This window comes from Tachysurus vachellii, chromosome 11 (genome assembly GCF_030014155.1).
Source record: "Tachysurus vachellii isolate PV-2020 chromosome 11, HZAU_Pvac_v1, whole genome shotgun sequence".
In the NCBI taxonomy this organism is placed as follows: domain Eukaryota; kingdom Metazoa; phylum Chordata; class Actinopteri; order Siluriformes; family Bagridae; genus Tachysurus; species Tachysurus vachellii.
Genome location: NC_083470.1, coordinates 11461629 through 11487795, shown reverse-complemented (window position 1 = coordinate 11487795; position 26167 = coordinate 11461629). Strand labels below are relative to the sequence as shown.

The window sequence follows — 26167 nt, the reverse complement described above, 5'->3', positions numbered from 1 at the left end:
TGTGTGTATTCTGCTGCATTGGGTGTCTGCATCTGGCCAGATAGAAGACGGCTTTGGCATGGCTCCTCTTTTACACACATAAACTTCAATCATGTACCAAAATGCACACCAAGGCCAGCTGTTCTCTCGAGACTGCATAAGGAAAAGCTTCATAAAGAGAATTTAGCAAAGAAGAAACATTCCATCTTTGTAGATTAGGGAAGATTTTATTTAATTCTATTCCAGCAGTGGTGCATAGACACATGCCTACATGATACAAAATGTTAAACAGCATCAACAAGAAACACATTATACAGTTTTATTAAGAGTTACTGCACGGTACCTTACAATTCTATACAAGAAGCCATTTCCCCAAAACACAGGCAGCGAAATCATAAAAAATCAAAAATAATCATAGAAAAAATAATCTCTGATTATGGTTCATACATAGTTACAATAACGTTATACAATGCATTTGTGGCATGGTTATGCTAACTCTATAATATATGCGGTGGCCTAATATACTGTGCTACATACACTGTGCTTTTATTTACAAAGAGTAATTTGTTTATTTTTAATAATATCATTTATTAAAACTTTTTTTGATTAGTTAATTTATTATTATTATTATTATTATTATTATTATTATTAATTGAAATAGAATAAAATAAAATCATGTATTTAAATTTGGGTTGTAGGTTAAAATAAAAACATTTGTTTGGTTCATAAACATAAGGCAACTATGGCAGACTAATAAGAAATAAAATACTAAAAGACTTCTTGCACCTATTGTTGAGACTACACTTTATATACTTCTGTCCATGAGTCATATGATTTTTTTTCTCCCAGTACATGACAGTAGGCACAGCGGGAACAGAATACAGCACATAGTAAAGGAGGTTTAGGTAGACAGGTAAGGGTGCACACACACACACACACACACACACACACACACACACACACACACACACACACACACACACACACACACACACACACACACACACACAAATGGTGCTTGGTCCCCTTTCAACCAGTGACATTAGAAAATGAAGCAATAAATTGATTGGTTGTTTATTAATATAAAAAAAATAATTAAATGTGCTTTTTATTTTATCCATAAAGCAATGCCAATCAAAATGTTAAAAGGAGAACAAAAACCTTGAATCAAAATAACTTGAAATTGGCTACTCAATGTAAATGACTAAGCATTTTCCCAGTGACTAAAGGCTTCCCAAAAGCACCTTCTATCATTCCAATGTGCTCTGCTGTCTCTACAGCAAAGCTCTGGCATGATGCAAATCAGACACAAAACTGGAAATGTTATTCTTTACACAAAACAAATCTAACATCCCAATTCGCATGACATGGAGTTTGACAATTTATAGAGCTACACGTACTAAATACAATGATTTCATTGAGCTTTTGCCGAACACAGACTTCTGCATTCCAAGTTCATGAAACTTGATTGTAATTTTGGATGAGCCTTGATTATTATTTATGTCATACATCCCACACCTCAAAATGTTGTTGCTCACGAAGACATAATCATTTGCTGCAGTTCAACAAAATTATCGCTGGGTAGAGGATTCAAATGTTGTTGACAAAGTCACTTCAGAGAAGATGACATACAGGACACACAAGTTTGAATGTGCCTAAAATATTAAGTACACTTGTCAAGGTACGCCATACAGAGTGAGGTCATGCAAAGACATGCTGGGATGCAGACAGGTGTGTTGTTGTGTGTATGACTGGGACTGGATGAAAGATGCTGGATGGAGACCAACAGACACAAATGGATAGGATCTCTGATGGATAGACTCTCTGCTGTTCATCTAATCATGTCACTTTTTGTCATGGTGGTCACTTCTGTCTGGCCGTAGATGGCTGTGGCTGTCAGGGCGTCTTTGCAGCTCTCTGCAATGTTAAAAAAGTGAACAGTGAACAAGCTGAAATCTAATCTCATTAATAACAATAATCAAACATTAATAATAAATATTAATAACAGTGGCGATAACCGTTATATTGAGCCAAGCAACTCAGATGTTGATAAGATTCCATTAATGTATTTCTTTCACAGCTGCAATGTAGCAGAATTACTGAAGCAGAGTCATAAAAACAGATTACTAATGAACTTTCAGCGGACAAAAGAATGTGTTACGATTTTCATAGAGGCTGCCATTGTCCAAAAAACAGTCGACACATCACTAACTGGAACAGACAGCATAAGAATTAGCTAGTTTACTGATTCAACACACACTTTAAGGGTCCATTGTCACCTATCAAACATATAAATAACACACAAGTGCACAAGTATTAGTTTTTAATAGAATATCACAGAAAGTTTTTGGCTGTTGAGATGTGCAATGGCCTCACACTGACCACCCACATGTATAGATTCAAGAGATAACACAGAGATACACCACAGTTCTGTGATTTAAACCAGACCCACTTGGATCTCACACACACCCAGCAGAATCCCACCACACTGTGCTTAAGGAAGCCTTGAGGCTCACCGACACTGCTTATGAAAACCTATTAGCAGCAATTAGTGTATTAGAGGAATGTCACTGGGGACCAAGAGAACATTCGTAACTCACATCTGCTTAGTGGTGCTGCTGAATTTCAGTACTGACTGCCTGCTCTGCCACATCATTATACTTCCAACAGAAAGCAGGCAACCTGAAACTGACAGCACTGCTCACGACCAGACGCTAATCAGGCAGGTTATATTTATAGATGAAAACCAGATGTGAGCTATACAGTCACCTCTGGAATTATTGGCACCCTTGGTAAATATGGATGCACATACAGTAGTAATGGAAAAAATATATCTGATATAGTTAATTAGCTTAATCTCTATCTAAAACTAACCTTTAATTAAAGGATATTTCTTCTATTTAAAAAATCATCAACGGACAACAAAAAAGCAGAAAAAGTTCAAAAGATCACAAAGCAAAAGATTCATTAGTCATTAACTTTGCTACTCACAGTAGCAAATCACTGCAACTCAAACACACTTGAGACCCTGTGTGAGTGAAACTCAATAATGAAAACAGATAGATGACTGTCTAGGTACTGTAAGCCATCATATTGCCTAGCCTAGCAACAGCCTCGCTTATGTTGTGTCAACTGACCAACTGAATTTCAAAGGAACAAATATCTCCAGGCCATTCATTGGGATTGCAGCTCACAACATGATCCTTCTGGTGGCACAACGGAGGCAGACAAAGGAAGACTTCCTGCAGACACCAGTTAACTCATACTGGTACAGAGTTAAATCCAGGAGCAAAGGTGCACTCACCTACACCTGTCAGAAGTGGACTTGCAATTCAAAAGCCAATGTGCTATCAGGTGTAACACATTGGTGAGGCAAGGAACATATAAATTGGTCCCTTGCCCCATCAAAATCCTGTATCAGCCTTTAAGATATAAAACCAATGTCAACAAAACAAGTTGCAATTTAAGTTCATTATAATTTTATGTTTTGTATTTAACAGGAAATGCCTCTTAACCTGCCGCTTGATTGAATGCAGTTGCACTATTTTGACAAATATAGCTTTTTTATTTCTCCTGGAAGAGAAACAAGTTTTAAAAAAGGGGGACATGTGTGATGAATACTGATTAGTTATTTCCCGACAATGTCATTTTATGCATAATGTCTGTATACGGATGTGATTCAGTAAAAACAGGTGCTTGCAGACAACCTGAGTGTATTTGTTATGACACATTGCACAGTACATTTGATAATGAACAGGGTTGCCAGGTTTCCTCTATGTCCTCTTCCTGCTGCAACACTTATTCCCCCAAGGGTAACTCTCAAATACATATGAGTAATAAAACAAAACAATATGAGAATCTTAGGTTTATAAATCGGTTGGTTTTTATTACTGCTTCAAAAAGCAGTAAAAATTGTACCCTGTTAATTATTGTTAGTATTACAAAATATTTGGGGTTAAACACTGGTTTTGAGAAAGCATTGCATTGTACTGGATATATGTGATCACTGGACTAGTTTTAGTCTTGAATAGCTGTGGCAGCCCTGGTAATGACATGTATAATGATAAAACAGCTTACGAAGAATTGGTCATGGAGCAAGTGCCTTTAATCACTGCTCATTTTCTGCCGAGGCTACAGCTGCCACAGCTGCTATTTTTACTCTGAATGCATCTTTCTCAGCACTGGCTAGGGAAATTACACAGCTTTTCTAGTAGAGAAATCATCCATCACAACACGTCTGTGCAGGTTACTTGCCCTCTACATGTGTTTACCATGAATGCTGAGAAAATGTTTTTTAATGGATTTTTCAGGATTTAATGGATTTTACCTGGTTAAATAAAAGATAAACAGAAATAAAATAAAAACTCAAATAAACAGACACAACATGTATAACATTATCCATTGACTACTTATGGTTTAAGGTTATGTGTAATCTGGATTTCTGTTACAGAGTCTCAATTCTTTGTGTAAATAATTCTGTTACTTACTGAATACAAAGGGTGAGTTAATCAGCATTTTATACACTGGTTATTTGGCTCACTTGAAAAGATAAAACGAGTAATGCTATGTTTAATGTCAACAATAGTTAGAAACAAACTTAAATATTGGCTAATTAAACTTATGCTTTTAAGATCAAAGTTACATGCATAAGTATATTAAGCCTGTTTTTTTAGTTTTTTGTACATACATAGCATTGTCTTATTCTATTGTTAGAGTCATTTGTTTATTTGGAGTGTTCATTTCTAGAAATATGGCAAGAGAATAAGACCATTTTAAGCTTAAGAGTAATGCTTATTTCTAAAAATAAATTAATAATAATAATGATGGTAATAATAATAATAATAATAATAATAATAATAATAATAAGCTTCAATTCTAATTTTTTGTACTTATCAGCACTTTTTCTTTATTCCTATTTTTTTTTCAGTGCAAAAGCATCATTTCCAGAGACAACCTATCTTTCTACAACCTTTACCTCTACACAGCACTGTGTAATAAAGAATGTCAAGTGAATGAGATGCTTTTTACATACAATGTCTTCATCCTGCACATTCACTGTTATACAGGTTTTATTATATTACTGTTAATTAGCTTTAGTGTGTAATTAGCTTTAGTTAGTGTTCATTATATCATCTCTGTTTTTTATAAACGTTTTAGGAGACTAAGCAATCACAAGGAAACTGGTCAAATTTTATTCAATGCATTTATTATAGTAGAAATACAGTATATTACCTACAGTATATTACCTACGTCTAATACACATAAGATGAAATAATCCTCAATGTTTCTGAAAAAATATTGTTCAATTTATAACCAGACATATGTATATAAATTTAATTGCTTAGATTTTTATAATTGACAAATACCTTTCTCAGGCAGCAGTTTGATGGTTTGAACAGAACATGGCTGTAGGTTCCTAAAAACTTCTTATTTAGAAGTTTGCTTTTCTTATCCCCCAAAAATAATATTATTTCTATAACACTTTATATTTTATTTTTAATTCATATTGATGGCTACTATTTAAGGCTGATTGGTGGTTTTGCTCTGGTTTCTGTACCTGTACAGATAGTGGGGTCGGTGCTGCAGGTAAAGTCTCCAGATGTCAGGAGGAAGGAGGTACCCTCTTTCTTGCACTTGTCTCGTTTGTGTGAGCGGCGGAGGGACCACCTCTCAGTGGGCGAGAGCGGCTCATCCTCTGATCGAGCTACATTAGCATCGCCATTCTGCTTTGAGTCTAACAATAAATAAAAGCAAACAAACACACAATTGTCCAGACACAATTGTCCACACACAATTTTTTTTTGGTTGCCAAATGCACAATACAAGTGTTTTACCTGAACGGTTCCTTGTGGTGTTTTCTTCAGGTGCAAGAGGGCAAGTGTCACTTTGGACGCTATTCCTATGTGAGTTGCTCTCTGATTTTCCAAATGAGGCAGAGTCCAGCACCGTGTCTGGGTTTCTGTGGTGGCGTTTCTTTTTTTTGGGCAGCTTCTGCTTTGCCATGGCCAGGGAGTAGTACATTCCAAAATTGTTCACAATAACAGGGACTGGCATGGCAATCGTTAGAACACCTGCTAATGCACATAATGCACCAACCATCATACCCAGCCAGGTCTGAGGAAACATGTCCCCATAACCCAGTGTGGTCATAGTGACCACAGCCCACCAGAAGCTGATCGGGATGTTCTTGAAATGAGTGTGACTGTTCATGTACGGATCATTAGGGTCTCCACCAATGCGCTCTGCGTAGTATATCATTGTGGCAAAGATAAGGACACCAAGAGCAAGAAAGATGATAAGGAGGCAAAACTCGTTAACACTGGCACGCAGCGTGTGGCCAAGCACCCTCAGCCCTACAAAGTGACGGGTCAGCTTGAAGATCCGCAGGATCCTCACAAAACGCACCACTCGCAAGAATCCTAGCACATCTGTGGCAGCTTTGGAGGAGAGTCCGCTCAGACTAATCTCTAAGTAGAAGGGCAGAATGGCCACAAAGTCAATGATATTCAGCATATTCTTGATGAAGAGCAGCTTGTCAGGACAGCAAATGATGCGCACCAGGAACTCAAACGTAAACCACACCACACAGGTGCCCTCCACCAGCGTGAGTGCAGGATTCGTCACCACCTCCAGACTATAAACCACTTTGGTAGCGTTTCCATCTAAAATCACTTTGGTACGGTTCTGAATTTCATTGAAGGCTTCATGGGTCTCAAGGCAGAAGTTGGTGATAGACACCAAGATGAAAAAGAGAGAGACAAAGGCAATAATCTGCAAGATACAAAATCTTCATGTTAGCACAAATGCTCTCTTCTCTAAAAAAGTAAACATGTTGGTTACAGGAATATGTACTTGCTGAACTAAGAAACATTAAAAGTGACAAGTAGAACAAGTAGAAGAAGAAGAAGAAGAAGAAGAAGAAGAAGAAGAAGAAGAAGAAGAAGAAGAAGACGTTTTCAGAATTCAGCATAGTATACAAAGTTGGTTTGTTGAACAAATGTTTAATAAATATTCTGACACAATTACTTTTTATTGTACATTATGATGGTATGGTAATATATTCGGTGTTCCATGCAATATGAGATTATAATAACATTCAATTATGTATCATATAGTGTTTAAATCCAAAGCTAGAAATGTCTACCACCAGAATGTCACAAGATCAAATAATAATAAAAATTGGTGGCAAATGAATAACATAATAAGCCATGTCAACTAATCTATATTGTAAGAATATGAAAATATATTGTATGAAGAAACAAATACCAATTATACAAAACTAGAAGATATGCTTTGTGAAAATAGATCTCCATTAGTTGGAACAATTGTGGTTTCCTCATGCAAAAACTATTTAGGTCTGATAGGACCAAGAAATAATTAGATAATTAATTATCTTACAGATTATATCAGGCTTATAAAAGGATATAAAAGGCTTGATTTGTTATACTTTATACATAATATACTGACTGTTTTCACTCCGATTAATCCATTTGCAGAGCCCCAAATTATACCAAAATCAATTCTCTGGTTGTTATATGGTTTGTTGCATTTTCCACTACACCTGATCAAAAAACATAGGGCTGAAAATTCATTCCCTAAATTTGTATTACATTTGCTTGGAGATCTAGGACATTCATTCATTCATTTTCTACCACTTATCCAAACTATTCTCGGGTCACGGGGAGCCTGTGCCTATCTCAGGCGTCATTGGGCATCAAGGCAGGATACACCCTGGACGGAGTGCCAACCCATCGCAGGGCACACACACACTCTCATTCACTCACGCAATCACACAATACGGACAATTTTCCAGAGATGTCAATCAACCTACCATGCATGTCTTTGGACCGGGGGAGGAAACCGGAGTACCTGGAGGAAACCCCCGCGGCACGGGGAGAACATGCAAACTCCACACACACAAGGCGGAGGCGGGAATCGAACCCCCAACCCTGGAGGTGTGAGGTGAATGTGCTAACCACTAAGCCACCGTGCCCCCAATCTAGGACATTCTGGACACAATTCTGTAGCTCTGCCCCGGTCCTTTGCTTCACCTCACAACTTATAGTGCAATTATTCAGCTCTCTTCCCTGAAAATAATATGAAACGATTTGATTGTTCGATGGGTCGATCAAAACCATGATTGCTGTTAACTTTTGCTAAAAGGAACAGCGCATCATAGTTTTACACAGAGTAAATACTGCATATGTAAAAGAACCAATACACAGGTTTTTGAGTAGCCTAGCACACTCCCATGATACATTACATCCCGTTCAAAAGACAGCATAATGATCATATTTGAAAGTAATGCTTGCTCTGACTAAATAATTCCACTAAGCAATATGTTTACAAATGTAGATGAATATACCTTTTGGCATTGAATAATTGCACAGATTGATTTCGATGGCTGTTTGTGCATAACCTGTGTGGCAGCCTAACGTAAAGTAACGTGCTAGTTTGTACTATCTACCTACACAGCTATCTGAGTTAGCCACTCATTGATACAACAATTATATGAATATTCATGAATCCCAAGGGGGATAGCTAGGGAATGGCACAAGATCATTTGTAAACACATGTGGACTGAGCTAGAAATGTTGGCTCCAAATAAAGACCAGAATGCAATGTTTACTGAGATTCCTTTAGGGTTAATATGCTGCCAACAAGACAGGCCTGGGTTTAAGTAGCATCTGTAAATATTTTAATATGGATGGAAAAAGTAAAGGAGTTTATAATGTAAACTGGATAACTGACACTTATCCAAGGAACAGGGAACCTTTGCTGACGAATCTATATTACTAAATAGCTTAACAGACAATAGACAGCTGTTAGCCAATTAGGTGAATTACAGAACTACAGGAAGACAGGGAATGAATGTGATGAATGAACAAAGAAAAGAAAAAGAGAATCTGTCTGTCTAATGAGGATGAGACGCCAACAAGCCCAAGCACAGGGGCTCAGTGTGATTGAGTTTGTTTGTGTTTCCATGCATCCTCAGAGTGGATGAATCTCTGAAGTCTCTGCTCTCAGTAGTTTTTTAAATATACTCGTGTCATATACAATTAAAGATTTTAACTCTAAGAGATTAAATCTCTGATTGTTTTATCTTTTTACCCTTTTATCTCTAATCAAATTTAGCTAGACAATGAGCTAGCACTTCGGATCACGAGAACAAAAGAAACGATAGATATATTGAAAATATATTGAACCTGCTCCTTAAATGATTTTTTTCTCAGTCTATAATTAAGTCTATAGTTAAACAACGGATATACAGAAAGGTTAATAATAAGTCTACAAAATGCAATGACTGAAAATATATTACAATCATGTAACAGACTTTGTAAATAAGAACATAATCCCCATAATCCGTAGCAGCAGGTGTTCTCGTCATTTCTAAATCTAAGTTAACTTCTAATGGGAACAAAAATGGAATCGCCTTCTTCGCATATTTTTGGAGAGTACTACTGATTGTGTATTACTGATTGTAGTACTGTGTATTACTGATTGTAGTACTGATTGTAGTACTGATTGTAGTACTGATTGTAGTACTGATTGTGTAAAACTGATTGTAGTACTGATTGTGTAATACTGATTGTAGTACTGATTGTGTATTACTGATTATATTACTGATTGTGTAATACTGATTGTAGTACTGATTGTGTATTACTGATTGTAGTACTGATTGTGTAATACTGATTGTAGTACTGATTGTGTATTACTGATTGTAGTACTGATTGTGTAATACTGATTGTAGTACTGATTGTGTATTACTAATGGTAGTACTAATTGTGTATTACTGATTATAGTACTGATTGTGTATTACTAATGGTAGTACTAATTGTGTATTACTGATTATAGTACTGATTATGTATTACTGATTGTACTACTGATTGTGTATTACTAATGGTAGTACTAATTGTGTATTACTGATTATAGTACTGATTGTGTATTACTAATGGTAGTACTAATTGTGTATTACTGATTATAGTACTGATTATGTATTACTGATTGTACTACTGATTGTGTATTACTAATGGTAGTACTAATTGTGTATTACTGATTATAGTACTGATTGTGTATTACTAATGGTAGTACTAATTGTGTATTACTGAGTATAGTACTGATTATGTATTACTGATTGTAGTACTGATTGTGTATTACTAATGGTAGTACTAATTGTGTATTACTGATTGTAGTACTGATTGTGTATTACTGATTGTAGTACTGATTGTGTATTACTGATTGTATTACTGATTGTAGTACTGATTGTGTATTACTAATGGTAGTACTAATTGTGTATTACTGATTATGTATTACTGATTGTAGTACTGATTGTGTATTACTGATTATAGTACTGATTGTGTATTACTAATGGTAGTACTAATTGTGTATTACTGATTATAGTACTGATTATGTATTACTGATTATAGTACTGATTATGTATTACTGATTGTAGTACTGATTGTGTATTACTGATTATAGTACTGATTGTGTATTACTGATTGTAGTACTGATTGTGTATTACTGATTATAGTACTGATTGTGTATTACTGATTGTAGTACTGATTGTGTATTACTGATTATAGTACTGATTGTGTATTACTGATTGTAGTACTGATTGTGTATTACTGATTATAGTACTGATTGTGTATTACTGATTGTAGTACTGATTGTGTATTACTGATTGTAGTACTCTGTATTGACCTTAACAGGTAAATTCCAATCAATCCACTATATGTAGTGTGTAGAAGACTTTATAAATTTATGAAAATGATACACACTACACTGGTATACACTAAATATAAAATACATTTAGATAATCTTATGTGTCTGATATGCATTTCTACAGATACTTGGTTCCCACAAAAATATGAAGACATGCCCAAACAAACACACACAAACACACACTCACACACACACACACACACACACACACACACACACACACACACACACACACACACACATACACATACAGTACACACATGTACTGGTGTATCCAATCTAGGAACATCAATAGCACTACTGTTGTAACATCCACAGCAGGGGCTGTGTGTGTGTGTGTGTGTGTGTGTGTGTGTGTGTGTGTGTGTGTGTGTGTGTGTGTGTGTGTGTGTGTGTGTGTGTGTGTGTGTGTGTGTGTGTGTATTAGCCTGATAAAGGCTACACACTGGCTCCCATGGCAGCTGTTCATTATGCCTCACTCAGCCTTTGGAATATTACCAAGCAGGTTTAGCACCTGTTGCTCATTCTGGGATTCCTGCTCTGTTAATAAAATTGGCCCAATCTGAGTTAGACTTCTGGGAAAAACAATATCCAATATCACTCAAATGCATTAGCCCTCTTAACCCTGCTGTCTTTCCAGCAGGATAAAATTCCACTCATTTACAGCATTACTGCTTCTTAGTTCCTTGAGCAACCTGTACACAATTTGAAAACACAATCATTACAAAACTGTAAAATTGTACATGGTACAAAATATGAAACCTCAAATTATAATAGGAAAAAAGGACAGGTTGTCTTACGTCTTGTGCATTGCTTGCTATATATCGTTTTGTTTTTTTTAGTTAAAAGTTTTATTAGTAAAAAAAATTAGTTTTTATCAAAAGTTACAAAAAAAATACTACAAAAGACTAAACAGAGAACAAAACCCTTTTACAAATCACTGGAATAATGTCCATTGTACAAACCATGAAATATTCTATATTAACTGTTAATCTTTCAGTGCCTGAGCACTGATTGGTGCTGGAAACAAACAGCTGTTTTAATTATCATCCAATTATCTTTAACAATACAAGAAACCGTAAGATTTGGGGGGTCGGGTGGCAGACGTTTTTAACTGATTGTACTCAAACGTATACACCAAGAACTGAGCTGAATAAATACTCCTAGATTTTATTTCACATAAAACAAACCCAAAACATTCTCTATTTACCCTGACAAACAGTGAGGACACTGAGGCAATGCATCTTTTTGTTTTTTCAACATTTATGTTGATTGGCTCATGTGCAATTTATTTATGCTAAAAAAAGAAAGTTGCTCTATTGCCATGGTATTGAGTGATCACTTGTTCTAACATAGTCCAGAGCTCATATGCGAAAACATGTAAAGGTCTGATAAATATTTATTTTCTGATGTTTCCCATCTTACCCTTCAACCCCATCCCACACACACAGTTTGAATACCTCTGCTTCAGAATGTCAAGTGACTGATACCAGTCCACTTACAGATAAATATAATGTCTAGCAGAAACAGAGTTAAATGTTTCTAAAGAGGTACTAGATGACACGACTAAAAAAGAAATGTGATCTTCTTCTATTAATATATAACTTCAATAAGGGATAAAATCCAAAAAGGTCCATTTCATAAATTTCTCATCTTACTACAGCTTTACTAATAACAAATGACTTTGATCAATGTTCAGAGTTTGAACTATTACAGTATATCTACATGCCCAGATGTACTGTATGTGGATGCCTGACCATGATATCTACAGTATATGTGCCTATTGAACACTGTATTCCAAATTTATGAAAAAGATGCTCCTTCACACTTCTGGCAGACCCTGCACTAGATTTTGGAGTGTGGCTCTGGGGAAATGTGCTCATTCTGCCACACAAGTATTAGTGAGATCAGGCACTGATGTATGGTTAAGAGGTCTGGGGTGCAGTCCACTATCCAATTGAGTTTTCAGTGGGGTTGTGGTCAGGGCTCTGTGCAGGCCACCTGATTGCTTCCAAATCAACCTTGGAAAGCATTGTCATGCTGGAACAGATTTGGGATAATTGCAGGCCATATTTCTTTTCCATCTGAAAAAGACTTATAGATAATGTGGTTAGAAAACCACGAAAGTGTAGTAGTCATAATCAGGACTAAATGTTACTATAATATACATACTATTTCACACTCAAATGGAATTTCATTTCATTTTTAAAGCGAATTCTATTTAGAACGTCCAAAAGATAAATTTCAGTGCTTACATCAGTCTGTTAGACAGCTGTGTTGAACTTAATACTGCTCCCTCGCTCAATTGTTAACATTAAGCCTTCGTGATAATAAATATCTTGGTGTCACTTCTTCATTTGTTAATACAGCAGACAAACACAATATGGGAAAAAATAAATAACAAACATAATCTGCTGAATTAAATCTTTGGCCAGATCCACATTGTTTAAAAGGAAGATAATACTCGAAGATAATTGTATGTGGAATCTGTAACGTTTTTTTTTCTGCAGTGAATGATGAAATGTTCTCCTCTCACGTTTGTGAATCAGTTTGTCATTTAGAACCAAATTGTGCTTAATTACGGAAAATGTATCTATTACAGACCGGTGAGTTAGGTGAGAGCTATTAGTCCAGATTTTATCTCAGCTGTGACATCAGTCCACTTTGCTTGAAATAACATTTAGGTGTATTTTTATATTTTAAAGGACTCAATATCAATTCTCTGGTAATGACAATTATAAAAATATCATTATTGTACTACAATATTTAGTATGGTGCCAAAATATTATGTAATGTACAAAATAATTTAAATAATCCAAATACACTAGCATGTATTTTGATCTCATGAAAAAAAAAATCTGCCAAATGAAATATCAGACGGTTTACAATAAGGAAGCAGGATACAACCTCAGCTTTACATGAACGGCCAAATGGTTTATTTCAGTGCTAAACAGTCAGGGCCGGGCCTCCCACAAGCTTTTTCCAAAGCACTCTGGGATTGATAGTGACAAGCTCCCGGTATACCAAGAAGACACCATCAGTGTGCTCATAAAAGGCCCTTCTGAGAACTAATCATAACATACTGTACACAAAGGACTTCTCAGGCGTGTGTGTATGCGTGTGTGTGTGTTTGTTGGGGGGAATAAGTGACACAGGGGATTGCTACTTGTTAGGTAATTGTCATCAATCCATCAATCTGCATCTGTGCCACAATACTGTTTCACATGAAACGTTACAACAACATTATCTTACATTTAAAAGGTTGTGCTTTTAAAAACAGCCATATATACCGAAGACTGAAGACTTTCCTTGCTCATTCTGTCAAATTTCCAGACTACTGAATTCAAACATTTAAAATGCCTACCTATTAGTATTATTACATATTACATTTACATTTACAGCATTTGGCAGACGCCCTTATCCAGAGCGTAATACATAATATCCACTTATACATAAGTGCTTAAATCTCTATCATTGGATACATTAATGCTGGTTCACTATTACTACTAATATACATCATTAGTGTTCATTACATTTACATGCAGCTACATTATTTACCTTTTCTTTTTTAGATATTAAGATTTTGTCCTATAAAATCATCATGTTTTACATGTTTACAGCCCTGTCGACAGTGGGACATCATGATTAATGCTCCAGTGGACATGTAATGTTGCAATTCACATTTTGACCACTAGTTGCATGGAATTGAATGATGGAACAAGTCAATGGAACAATGGAATATATTTGTCTTAATACCAGCATTAGCATCTGCTTCTAACCATGCATTTTTAATGGAAATGACATTACAGAAGATATGATACTGAAGTAAACAAAAAATTATTTTCTTCAATTGATGTTTTCTATTTGTTAGTCTTCAGTGACATATGGAAATATTTTTTTCAATTTTATAGTCATATGTTTACCTCCTCTTTGCAATTTTTTTTTTTTGCACTGCCGTTTAGAAGCTACATGAAATAGTAACGTTTCCCAGGAGACAAAATAATTTACATCAATTATTCGGTATCAATTATAGCTGTCCCTTAACTGACCTTCTCAGGAGTGAAAAGATCTCAAAATCATATAGCTGCTTTTGGAATGGGGTCTAATATACAGAAGATGCTGGAAAACCAAATTAGGTGCAGTAATTATATTTTAAGAGAGAAAGGGGTGGGCAGTTTAGCTGCACAGGACAAACATGGGACTCATAAATGACTATCGCAACACATAACAGCAATCATTGATCAGCATCCATGTAACAACACACAGTATTATGAATGAAGCACATGTAAGCTTTTGAACTGGTTCATCTGTGTGAGTTCAGTTATGTTGTCTTGTTGACTATATGTAAACATCTGTCATGTGCTTATTCACAGCTGCTATAAAAAGCATTTCTGTATGATCCCTCTTATTTTCTTTTATTAGCAGATTCTACAAGGTGTATGTCAACTTATCAACACAAATGCATACTGATATACAGTGTTGTGATGTTAATGCATATATGGAATACAGGTACATATTCACCTATAATCCTATTCATAATCCAGAATAGACAGATCAGGTGTACTAAATTAGTGCTGAAATTTCATTTGAGTGAAGTCTGTTTTGCAGGATTCTTAGAACTGGGAGCTACTGCCTCTGTAAGACATCAGCCTGGTTTAGATGGAAGCCTGCTCATTGATTTTTCTGAAAATAGTCTGTGAAGACGATCTAATCTACACATCAAAAGCTGCACCACAGGGTAAATTACAACAGCTATCAATTTGAACAGAGAGCATAGTAACAATTAATTGTATTGTTCATATGGGTTCACAACGACTACACAGGCCCTATTGTTACTGTGTTAGATTGTTAGATTTTCCTTGAATTTGGCTGCACGGTCGTTCGGTGTCTCGCCAACGTACTACAATGGTTCTACTACGTAAAAGAAAAGTAAACTGGACGAAGTTCAGGGGAAAAATGTTTATTGAAGATGTTCGTGTAGCATAGCAGTCTTCTGGAACTTAACCCAAACTTAACTGGTACTTTCTGTGGCCAGACCTTATACTTGGTAACGAATGGCCTTCAAACAATAGAAAGATACAGTCACAATTGACAAGACAAAAGGGCCATCCTGTGTATTGATTAGTTGATTGCTTTACAGACAGGCCATTATGTTAACCACAGGTGGGGCACAGGCACAATGTAATCAGCCATTTGGTTCCCCCTTTACAGTTATATGTAAATTACAGGTGGGGCAAATTACATATGAATGTCAGGCATTGATTATGCATGAAAGAAGTAGACACAAAATCCTTCAACATAAATGATAGAAACCTACATAAACATTTGAAAATCTGTCATAAACACAGATTTACACCTAAGTCATGTGACACTGATTTTTGTTGACATTAAAATTTTAAATTCTCATACTTATATTAAATGCCATAACCTGCCAACTGATTGTCATTTAGAATTGTTATTGGGTCATGATTGTATTGTAAGCTTTCAAAAGTCTCATATATTGTGATATTAAAAATAGATTCAGTTAATGGATAAAAAAATGGGAGTATGGTTTTGTCATGACACTTTCATGGATCTACCATATATCAATATAAACAAACATTATAACTTACTTTAAATAAGGACCAGAGAAGATGTATAATGCATAATGTTTTTGCCATGTGTTAGCTTGCAAGAGAAAAGAAAACTCAATAGTTATGACAATTGAGTATTGAAATAAGCCTTTATAAATATTTATATAGGTTTTGTCAGATAAACGTATGAACACCACCGTTAAGCAGAATTTCACACAGAAATCTTTACCTGAGTACAACATTGCCAAAAGCAGAACTTAGCAAATAACAACTGAAGAAATTAGTTGTTAGAAATGCTTATGAAATTTATGTGAGTTGCCCGGAATCACCTATATAGTTGTGTTACCAAGAAAGCATTGACACTCAAGCACAATTCCTCAGCCATTCCTCAATGCATCATCAAAACCAAAACAACTGCAACATTAAAATGAAGCATGCACTAATGTTTACTTTAAAGACTGTTTAAAGAGGCTGTTAGTGACCCATATTGCCTTATGGTATTGAAGACATTGTTATCTGGTCCTCTTAAGGTGATTCTTACATGTGTTAGAACGCTAACCTCACATCCTCCTTGGTACCAAAAGCACTCTGTGCACACAATATAGATGAGGAGAGTAAATTTCCGGCAGATATATACTGTACATTGTGGTCATAAGGATGGTTTTTACGATCATATCTTATACTCTTCAGTACACTGATGTTGTAGCTCAGAAAAAAGACTACATTGGACTGCTCAAAGATGCAGCAAAAGCATCTGGCATTAGTGAATACTATAGTCCTTTATAAGAACATAAGACAGCAAAGCTAGTAAGATTCAGGTCCTCATCATAAAAGCTACCTGAAATGTTAATTTGGGTTTTGTATTTAGATCACACCAAAGAGGGTTTTTTGATGCCTGCAGATGAAATGCAGCAGCCTATTCATTCCTTCATTGAACGAATTGAATGAATGAATCAAGCGCATAACTGACAGGAACAGACACCTGCGAGCAGAGAGCAGACAAAGAGAGAACGCTCCTCATGCCTTAGCCAATTACCCAGCTAGTGATTAATTATGTCTGAGCCAAAGCAGGAACACTCTAATGATGAGGTAGTGCTATAACACACACATGCGCACAAACACAAAGTAATTCTCTCAAACTGTAGTACAAGTTATAAGAGTGGATCCAGATCACTTAAATGAGTCACAAAATGGTTAAAAAAACACAAAGCTCATGTCTGAGCAGTGACATTTACCACAGCTCTGCATCATAGCAAAGTGCATGTCAAAGGAGGAAAAATACACTCATTTCTATAATGGATGTAGATCGTACAGCATTAACAGCACAAGTGATGTGTGGGTGTTCTGCTGTCTAGTATCACACGGAGCGCTGCATGTGAAGATTCAGAATGTCAGTTTATAGACATTGCTTTAAGTAAAGCCTGAACTGAAATTCATCATTGCAAATGAGTTCATTGCTGGACTTGGATTGATCTGTATGTGGAAAGCTCATACCCTATAGAAACCTTTCCCTTTCTACTCTCTTTTTAGATGCTACACTTCTTAGCGATTATCCTCCTCAATCCTGCCCCTAACAGTATTAGCCATCCTGAGAAGCAGCTCTTCAGGAAACATTAGCCCTCCAACTGATAATGCTCTGGGCAATGACGGGAGACGGCCACAGACCACAGGAGGCAAACCAGCCTAGACCCTGTTAGTGTCCAAGGTCCATTGGCTCCATAACATTAGAGACATTAGAATGCATTATACAATGTTGTGTATATCATAAGAGCTTTTTAGCCAAAGCAGCACGAGTGTATCTCCTTTGGCCCCTACTTTCCTGAATGCTTGTTTTCAAGATGAAAATAGAGAGACATGTCCTTGGCCATATTGGAGTTGCCTTAGACATGCATAGTGAGGATTTAATACCAAAACCGTACAAGTGTATTTTGTGGCAACTGTTAACTTGTAACTTTCACAGTAATCAGACAGGTGCAGACTTTACCGAGTCTACTGTAAACAGAAGCCTGTCTCAATTAGCCACAATCTAGACCTCAAATTCAAGTCCATGAAGCCTGATGTCATACAGAAATATCTTTTGGAGAATGTAAAGAGTGAAATCTGTGGAAAGGCATTTAAGGGCAACATGAAATAAATAGATATGGCAATATCATTTAATTCATTCATTATTTGAACTATCTAGAGGCTGCGATTTTTCGAAATTTTGGTGTGCATAGAGGAGAGCAGAGGAGACAGCATCTTAATCTGAGACTATACTTATCCGAGGTCTGAATTTTATATGACACATTGATAATTAGAATTAAATTAGGTCTAATATGAGCTATAACTAAAACAGATGACTGCAGTGTCAGCTTGTCCATTAGTCTGTAAAAATGTGACCGGTTTATGCACTTCTGCCTTTTTTTATTTCTGTTCACACTTTCTGCTGCTGTCGGTAGTAAATATTAGGCTTTCTGTGAGTTCATCAGGCAAAAAATAGGATGTGCTATTTTTTCTAGGCTGGCAGCCAATAAATGTGAGTGGAACCAATATTGTTAAATTGAGAAAATTAGAGTGATCATGTGTGTAACATTACTATTATTATCATGATTAGGATCTTTTCCACATCCTGATCAGTCACTACAATCAGTCACTACATATGACTATTAGATGTTTATTTCTATCTTTGCCTCTCATTTATATATTATTATATCACGATATATCGCACTGTGTTTTATTAGCTAAGTGTGTATATGGTGATCTTCCTACGCATAAATCCTCTCATATTGTGCATAAATGCAGGCTGTGTGATTGGTTCATTCGTTTAAAAATAGTAAAATGATAAAAAAAAAAAAAAAAGAAAAATGGAGAATGGAGAAAGAAAAGGCAACAGGGAAATGAAATTGTTCTGTAATGCAAATGAAGAAATTAATCTTTTATCAAATAAATAAAATAATTTATTCCCTAATCAAAATACAAAAAAGGATTGTTAGAAATTTGAAGACTCAAGTGAATGTGCATTTACAGTTACAAAGATCATCAAAGAAAATCAAACAAAGACAAACAGATTCATACCACACATTAAAACATGGCATTTGTTCCAAATTGAATTCTTCAGAATTAATGTTAGATTAAACGCTATAGTCTACATTAGGTATTTTGTGTGTTGTGCACTTAGATAAGATGTAACAGAGTATATAAAGTATAAAGTATACTGTATATAAGCCCAGCTGGGTCACAAGAATATGCACAGGCTATAATTTGGCATCAGGAAGACCTTACATTAATGATGTAGCTGTCCAATGCCCTCAGAAAATATGGTCTATATCGGATACCTTAAAACAAAAAAAGACAATTTAATGAGTTTAAATGCATTCAGGCAGCTGCCAAGTCTGATATTGATGTATTTTTGTTGTTGTTTTTTTCTTTTCAAGTTTGAGTTTCTAGTAAGTCTAATAAGTGAATATTACAGCTTTTCCATGTAAACAACTCTCAACATAATGCAATAGCAATATTTAAACTGATTTTGCACTTAACTAGAATTTTATAGATTTAACATTTAACACTTAACATTTTATAGATTTCCTACAGGTTAAGATATACAGACTAACCCTTGAAGCACCACCATAGTGCACTGGGAGAAATATGGTGTATATGGTATAGTTGTGTCTGTACAGGCTCCGAGAGATAATGATAATGATTTTATGACATTACTGTAAAGGGGCCATACTGTGCCCATTCAGCTTATCTTGGTCTGACTTATAAGTTGTGGTGGGCAATATAATATTTGATCATTTGTACATTTAAAGTGACAGCAATACGGTAACATTGTAGTAAATTTTTGTTTGTGATCAACAAGACCTGCGTGAGTACATATGCCCTTGGAGAAGCCACTGCAAGGCCTTCAGAGTATGGAACTCTCCCATGGTAAATTAAGAAGTAAGGAGTAAGAAGAGAGTCACTGGGGGCATGCAGTTGCTTAAAGGACACTCATGAGGCAGGGCTGTGAATTATGATGATATAATGTTGACACAATATGGCCACAATATCTATTTGTCTATCTGTCTATTTGTCTGTCTGTTTGTCTGTCTGTCTATCTATCTATCAGGTGTGGTAGAGCAGAATTCCAAAAGTTATTCAAATATAATTAAATATAATGTGTGTTAGTAACATCATCGGCAGACATGACACACAATACTTTTAACAAATATAACTTTTGACTTAAAATATGAAAACTAGTCAGATGAAGATGAAAAGGAGGCGTCTTTAACAGAAATGAACAAATCAATGTGAGGTTACTAGCCAGCTACCCCATGATTTATAAAGTGAGTGAACTTCTTCAGGATCTATTTGTGCTAGCAGAGCAAGAATAAACTGAACATTTGGCCATATTGTGTCAACATTATATCATCATAATTCACAGCCCTGCCTCATGAGTGTCCTTTAAGCAATTGCATGCCCCCAGTGACTCTCTTCTTACTCCTTACTTCTTAATTTACCATGGGAGAGTTCCATACTCTGAAGGCCTTGCAGTGGCTTCTCCAAGGGCATTTATACTCACGCAGGTCTTGTTGATCACAAACAAAAATCAGTTAACATGAATATCATTCTCCAGTAAATGTCATATATTTTAGCCAGAATTTACATTGTAAATCCAGCTGTATATCTTTATTATTATGACTAAAAATAATCATCAAGCATGTTTTATCAGCTTCTGAAGCAATGTGTGCCCTGCATGCTGCAATGCTGTGTTCTCTGGGTGTTACTGGCTGTCTGTGGTGACTTCCGTATTATGGTTGAAATCTAATATTAAACACATCTTAGTATGGGCATTTTAAACAGTATTAGTTATTTTCTAATACTAGTTATTAGTTATTGTGTTACACAACATCTGCAAGCCGAATTAGTTCCTGTTATCCTGTTATCTACTGACTGTTGCATAGTGTGAACACTGCTACTTCTTTACATAAACATGTCCTTAAAGAAAACGGCCCCTTTAACATAATTAATCATTTGTTTATGTTTTTTTTTATCTGTTTATAATTAGATTCTAATTATGTGATGCATTTGCCAACAAAATTATAAATAAATAAATAAATAAATAAATAAATAAATAAACAATAAACAAATAAATAAATAAACAATCAGAATCTTCTGATTTGAGTATACAACCATGCTGTGGCTTTATATTTCAGCATCTCCAAAAGTTACACTAAAATATCAGAACCCTATTAGACCATTATTTCTATCCAATATGAATCACTTTATAGCAGTTTTATTGGTCTAAGGTTGCTAACAATACAAATGTTTGGATGCATATTTTTACAGCACATGAACACCACCTAACAGTTTAAATGTTTCTGTCTTCTGTTTTTTGTCTAGTCTTTCAGACCCAGGTGCAGATAATGGAAATTGTTTGTCCTAGGGTACCACCAAAAAAAAGACCTCGGACTCTTTCTACCCACACACCTAGGTCCAATCTAAATATAAATATATACAATCAAGCACTCTAATAGTAATCTGTCATTTAAAGTGTTATTTTAACACTGCCACAAACATGTATGTTGTACAAATTTAAACCAGTTTCTTTACCTTTCTTTTGGTAATTATGGCACCAAAATGTTAAGGAATACACAACTAAATGTAATCTATGAACATGGGCAAACACTGTATGCATAATATTAATTTATACAGCTAACCCTAAACATAACCATCACTAACACATACATTGTCGATTCATGTATTTTCTAATACTTAATATGTTTTCCCAGATAAATGTGACACTAAAAGCTTTAAATCTGACTTGTGTCCCCAGTTCTATGGCTTTGCTGATGGTTACTTTAATAAAAAATACTGTGTTTATTTATTCCTTTTTCTGTATATTTGCTATATACTACATTAATGACATTCCTCTCCTTCAGTTAAACTAGGTACACTTTTTAGTGACACTGTAAGTGCAAAGGCTATTACACAATGTGTATTGTTATGATTATTCATCTGTCTATCTCAGCAACTCTGTTATCCCAGCCAGGTTTACAATGACTCTGGAGATATTGATTGTATTGTAGTGAACTGATTGAACAGATAACATGAAACCACTGTAAACTGCATATCAAGATAAATCTACATTTATTTCTGTATTATTTCTTTTTTTATCACAGTATAAAATAATTATAGGACTTTAATGGAAGGCCTACAAAAAGAGTATACTTTATGTATACTCTTTTATGTATACTCTTTTTAAAAGAGTATACTTTTTGTACACACATTGTTAGATTTTTTTTACATTCTAAATACTACAGCATATCTAGAAATATATGAAATGTATAAAATTTGTGATAAATTTGTGATGGAGCTCTGATAAATGTTTAGTTTATTGTCTGCTATTCTAACGCATACCTGGCAACCCTGCTTCCTAAACTGGAATAAGTCACAATATTTAACACCAATATGTTAAACAAAAAAAAATATAATCAAAGCTTATGAATATAAAATAGATGTGGAGAGTTCAGTTCAAGTTGAACCGTGTAACAGTGCATTCAGTGCTGTTTACTACACATCACCTGTTGCTAGTGGCTCTTTACGCACGTGACGCGTGATGTTCTGTGAACTTAAACCTATACGAAAGCTTTCAATTCTTATCTCATCTTAAATCATTTCATCTTTCAGTTGTTTCATGAATCATTGATGACAGTTTGTCAGTATGTAAATGCTGTCTTTCGTTATATATGCATGAAGTAAATGCCTGAACACCGGCCTTGTGTTGGTTAAGGACTGGGTTTTTGTGGTACGGTGGGTGCTCTTACCCTGGCAGCGCGAGACGAGTACGGGTCCTCAAAGAGAGCCCAGATTTTGGGCTGCCAAACTTCAAAGCATCCTCTGGAGCGATCGGGACAGTCTTCGATACCGAAGCGCCGCGGTACGTCTCGATCGTCGTCGACATCCTCAGGATCCGGCGGCTCAAAGATATCCAGCGCTTCTTCAGCGTCGCGGTGCTGCCGGTAAGTCATCCAGCAGCATGGCTCAACATCTGTCTCATCGATGCCCCAGAAAGCGAGCTCCTCTTCGAACAGCGGGCCGCACACGTCCACCGGGCAGTGAAGCTTACCGGTTCGGTAGTAGTTCAGCACGTAGGCAAAGATGCCCGGGTGCCTGTCGAAGAAGAATTCATTGGCTACGTGCGTTTGTCCCGCTTCCACATTGGAGTCCAGCTGCGCTTCCGATTCAGCCAGCCAGGAGAGGCGCGTGCCCGGGATACTCCTAAGCGTGCTCTTGTATGTCTCATGGCGCGTGCCGCCAACGTTCAGGATGATCTTGTCCGAGTCTTCGGCTCTGGCCATTTCTTCCTTCAGACATAATTTGGACGGAGGTTTGTTGCCCGACTTGCGCCCGCGGTAAGACGAAACACACACCGAGCTGATCATAGATTTGGACGTAGAGGCGAGCCGCCGGTCACTCCTTTAATCTGATTTAGAGCATCACAAGACAAGCAGAACTAATAGAAGGACCTGCAGGTCGCTAAGGCCTCGAGGACATGGCAACCCACCTGTTATCCAAGAACATCGTCTGCAACACAAGCAGAAAGAAGCGCGAGATCAGGATGGAAACTTCGGGTTGTTTTCACACAACGTCTTAATGATCTAATAATTTAATAAGCGTGACATAATGCCAGTAAACATGGATAGGGTTATTAACCCTGATAAGCAAAAGTCTCACCCGAACAAATCCATCTAATGACCATATAGGGACATTTTACGACCTTCGTCTCAAATACAGCATTAATGTTTAATATGTTTAACTAAAGCTTCGACGTCATTGCGCATGAAACTTTGACATAAATAGTGCAATGTTTAAAACCGCGCACAAATGCAGTTTTCCAGTTTTTAAGTGTCTGAGCAACTTGAACAAAAAAAAAACAACAACAAAAAAGAAATCATAACAGACGCTCACCTGCATATGCATTGTCTCTAAATACCCAAAGGATTTGTCCAGGTTCTAATGAATGCACTGACTGCGATCACCAAGATCTTCTACAACTTGCGTGATAAAAGTCCTCCAGGGTTTTGTGTTGAGTCTGTGTTGAAGGATAAGGATTGTTGGGTTTGAGATCTGTTGCATCTCCTCAAGTATCCTCCCTCAGCACAGCCCCACATCCCCAACCCAGAGGGACGGACTGAGCAGCAGCTTAACTCTTTCCCTCCTGTGTAGAAAGGGAGAATTAACATTATCCACTGAAATGTAAAATAAGAAGTCTATGGATCATCTGTTTAGGAATAAATGATTATACGTTAGGTGAATGGAGCAGAACACCACAGATTTTGGCGTTTAAACCACCTCTCCCTTTTCCATCTCTCCTATTTCATTAGAATGTTCTTCTTCATCTGACCATTAAAAAAAGTCCCTGTCTTGGGCCATGGCGCCATGCAAAAGATCCTGCAAATGAAATCAGATTTAATTAAACCAAGAAAAAAAAATGCAATGTAAATGAACATGAAAAACAAAGGAAACAGATACATAGGAAAGGGATCTGAGGAGTTTTTGTAAATTTAATGTAGATTTTTTTTTGTAGAGTTTTTATGCAATCTTAGACAGCTTACAAAAACGTTGATATGCTGATGGGGATTCTTACAAAGATGGAATTATAGATAGAAAGAGGGAGAGAATAACAATATTTGGCGCCCCTTAAAATAGAATCATGCAACAAATCTAGTATTTCTACTGAAATAGAGAATTATGGTTCACTGATTTGTCTCTAAAGATGTCTAAATTGACCTACAGTGCCATCTAGTGCACACATTTAGGATTAGTTCTGTTTTCATTTTAGTTTGTTTGGTTTGTTTAGTTTGGTTTGTTTGTGGGAATCAACCTACATATGATATATATGGGACATTTCTGTTGTCTTTGAATTTTAATTCGACATTGTTATCCTCTAAATTAATCCATTTAATTTAAATAATGAAATCCAATTATTCAGTAAACCAGGGATACAGTGGATACTGGAACACGGGCAGTAGGTCAGGGGCAATGCCAGTCCATCACAGGGTACCATGCACACAGCAAAGGACACTGGGAGAAAACCATTGATCCTGAAGTATACTCTGGCTCCACAATTTCCCTTAGAAGGCACTATGTCCTGGGGAACTTTCAAGTTCTTTCTGGTGGTGCTTACTCTTTTCTTTCTCAGCCAGCTGATTGATCTCCAACCAATTAATAACCATTCCATGTAGCTCGTCATTCTTAAAGCTGTTCTGAATATTTAAAAACATAGGTTTCCAGTTTTGACCTGAGATCAATTTTCTCTCTTGGCATCTTATCCTTATTTGTCCACCTCTCCAGTTGCTGCCATCTTTCTGGATCTGTATTATTCTCTCAATTGCTTTTTTTGCTCAAATGGCCCTTATTATTGATGACTGTGATATTGTTCTCTTCGCCTATGTTCTTGTCCATCAGTATCAAAGGACACTTCAGTCAGGTACAGAATACAGTTTTGGGGAATAATCTGTAAATACAAACTTGCTGAAGTTGTTAACTATGGTCATTGCTTCCTCACCTTTACAGAACTAGATCAATACACCTGGCTGGTTTAGTACAATAGGTGCAGAAATCTAGATGTAGAGGTGTTTGGTGGAGATGGTTGTGGTGTGCTTGCTGTTAACTCCCCTAGCAGTCTCAATGGCCTCATTGGCAGATAGTCACCAACAGCAAGTCCTGCGCTTTTCAAGTTTCTTTAGTGTTCCATTGGCCATGGCATTACCTGAGCTGATGTTCTTGTCTCTGCTGAGGTAGACATACAGAAGTTTCTGGATCTTGGGGTTTGTTGTGAAGCTACCCAGCAAAACAGTATCATGAATCTGTTTATCATGGCATTTTTTTTGAAGCAGTGATGCAAGTATAAATTCTCTTTGCTCTGTAGC

The 26167-nt window shown here is 36.2% G+C and overlaps 1 protein-coding gene across 1 annotated transcript; it reads right to left on the bottom strand.

The window, feature by feature from the left end:
- Nucleotides 1-186: 186 nt before the first annotated feature.
- On the bottom strand, nucleotides 187-24362 carry kcnc4 (potassium voltage-gated channel, Shaw-related subfamily, member 4). The gene is made up of 5 exons (XM_060881315.1): nucleotides 24204-24362; nucleotides 23060-23819; nucleotides 5814-6750; nucleotides 5537-5713; nucleotides 187-1896 (listed from the first exon to the last, which is right to left on the bottom strand). Exons 2-5 carry the CDS (start codon nucleotides 23675-23677, stop codon nucleotides 1811-1813), a joined length of 1818 nt encoding a protein of 605 aa, XP_060737298.1. The 5' UTR covers nucleotides 23678-23819; nucleotides 24204-24362; the 3' UTR covers nucleotides 187-1810.
- Nucleotides 24363-26167: the final 1805 nt, after the last annotated feature.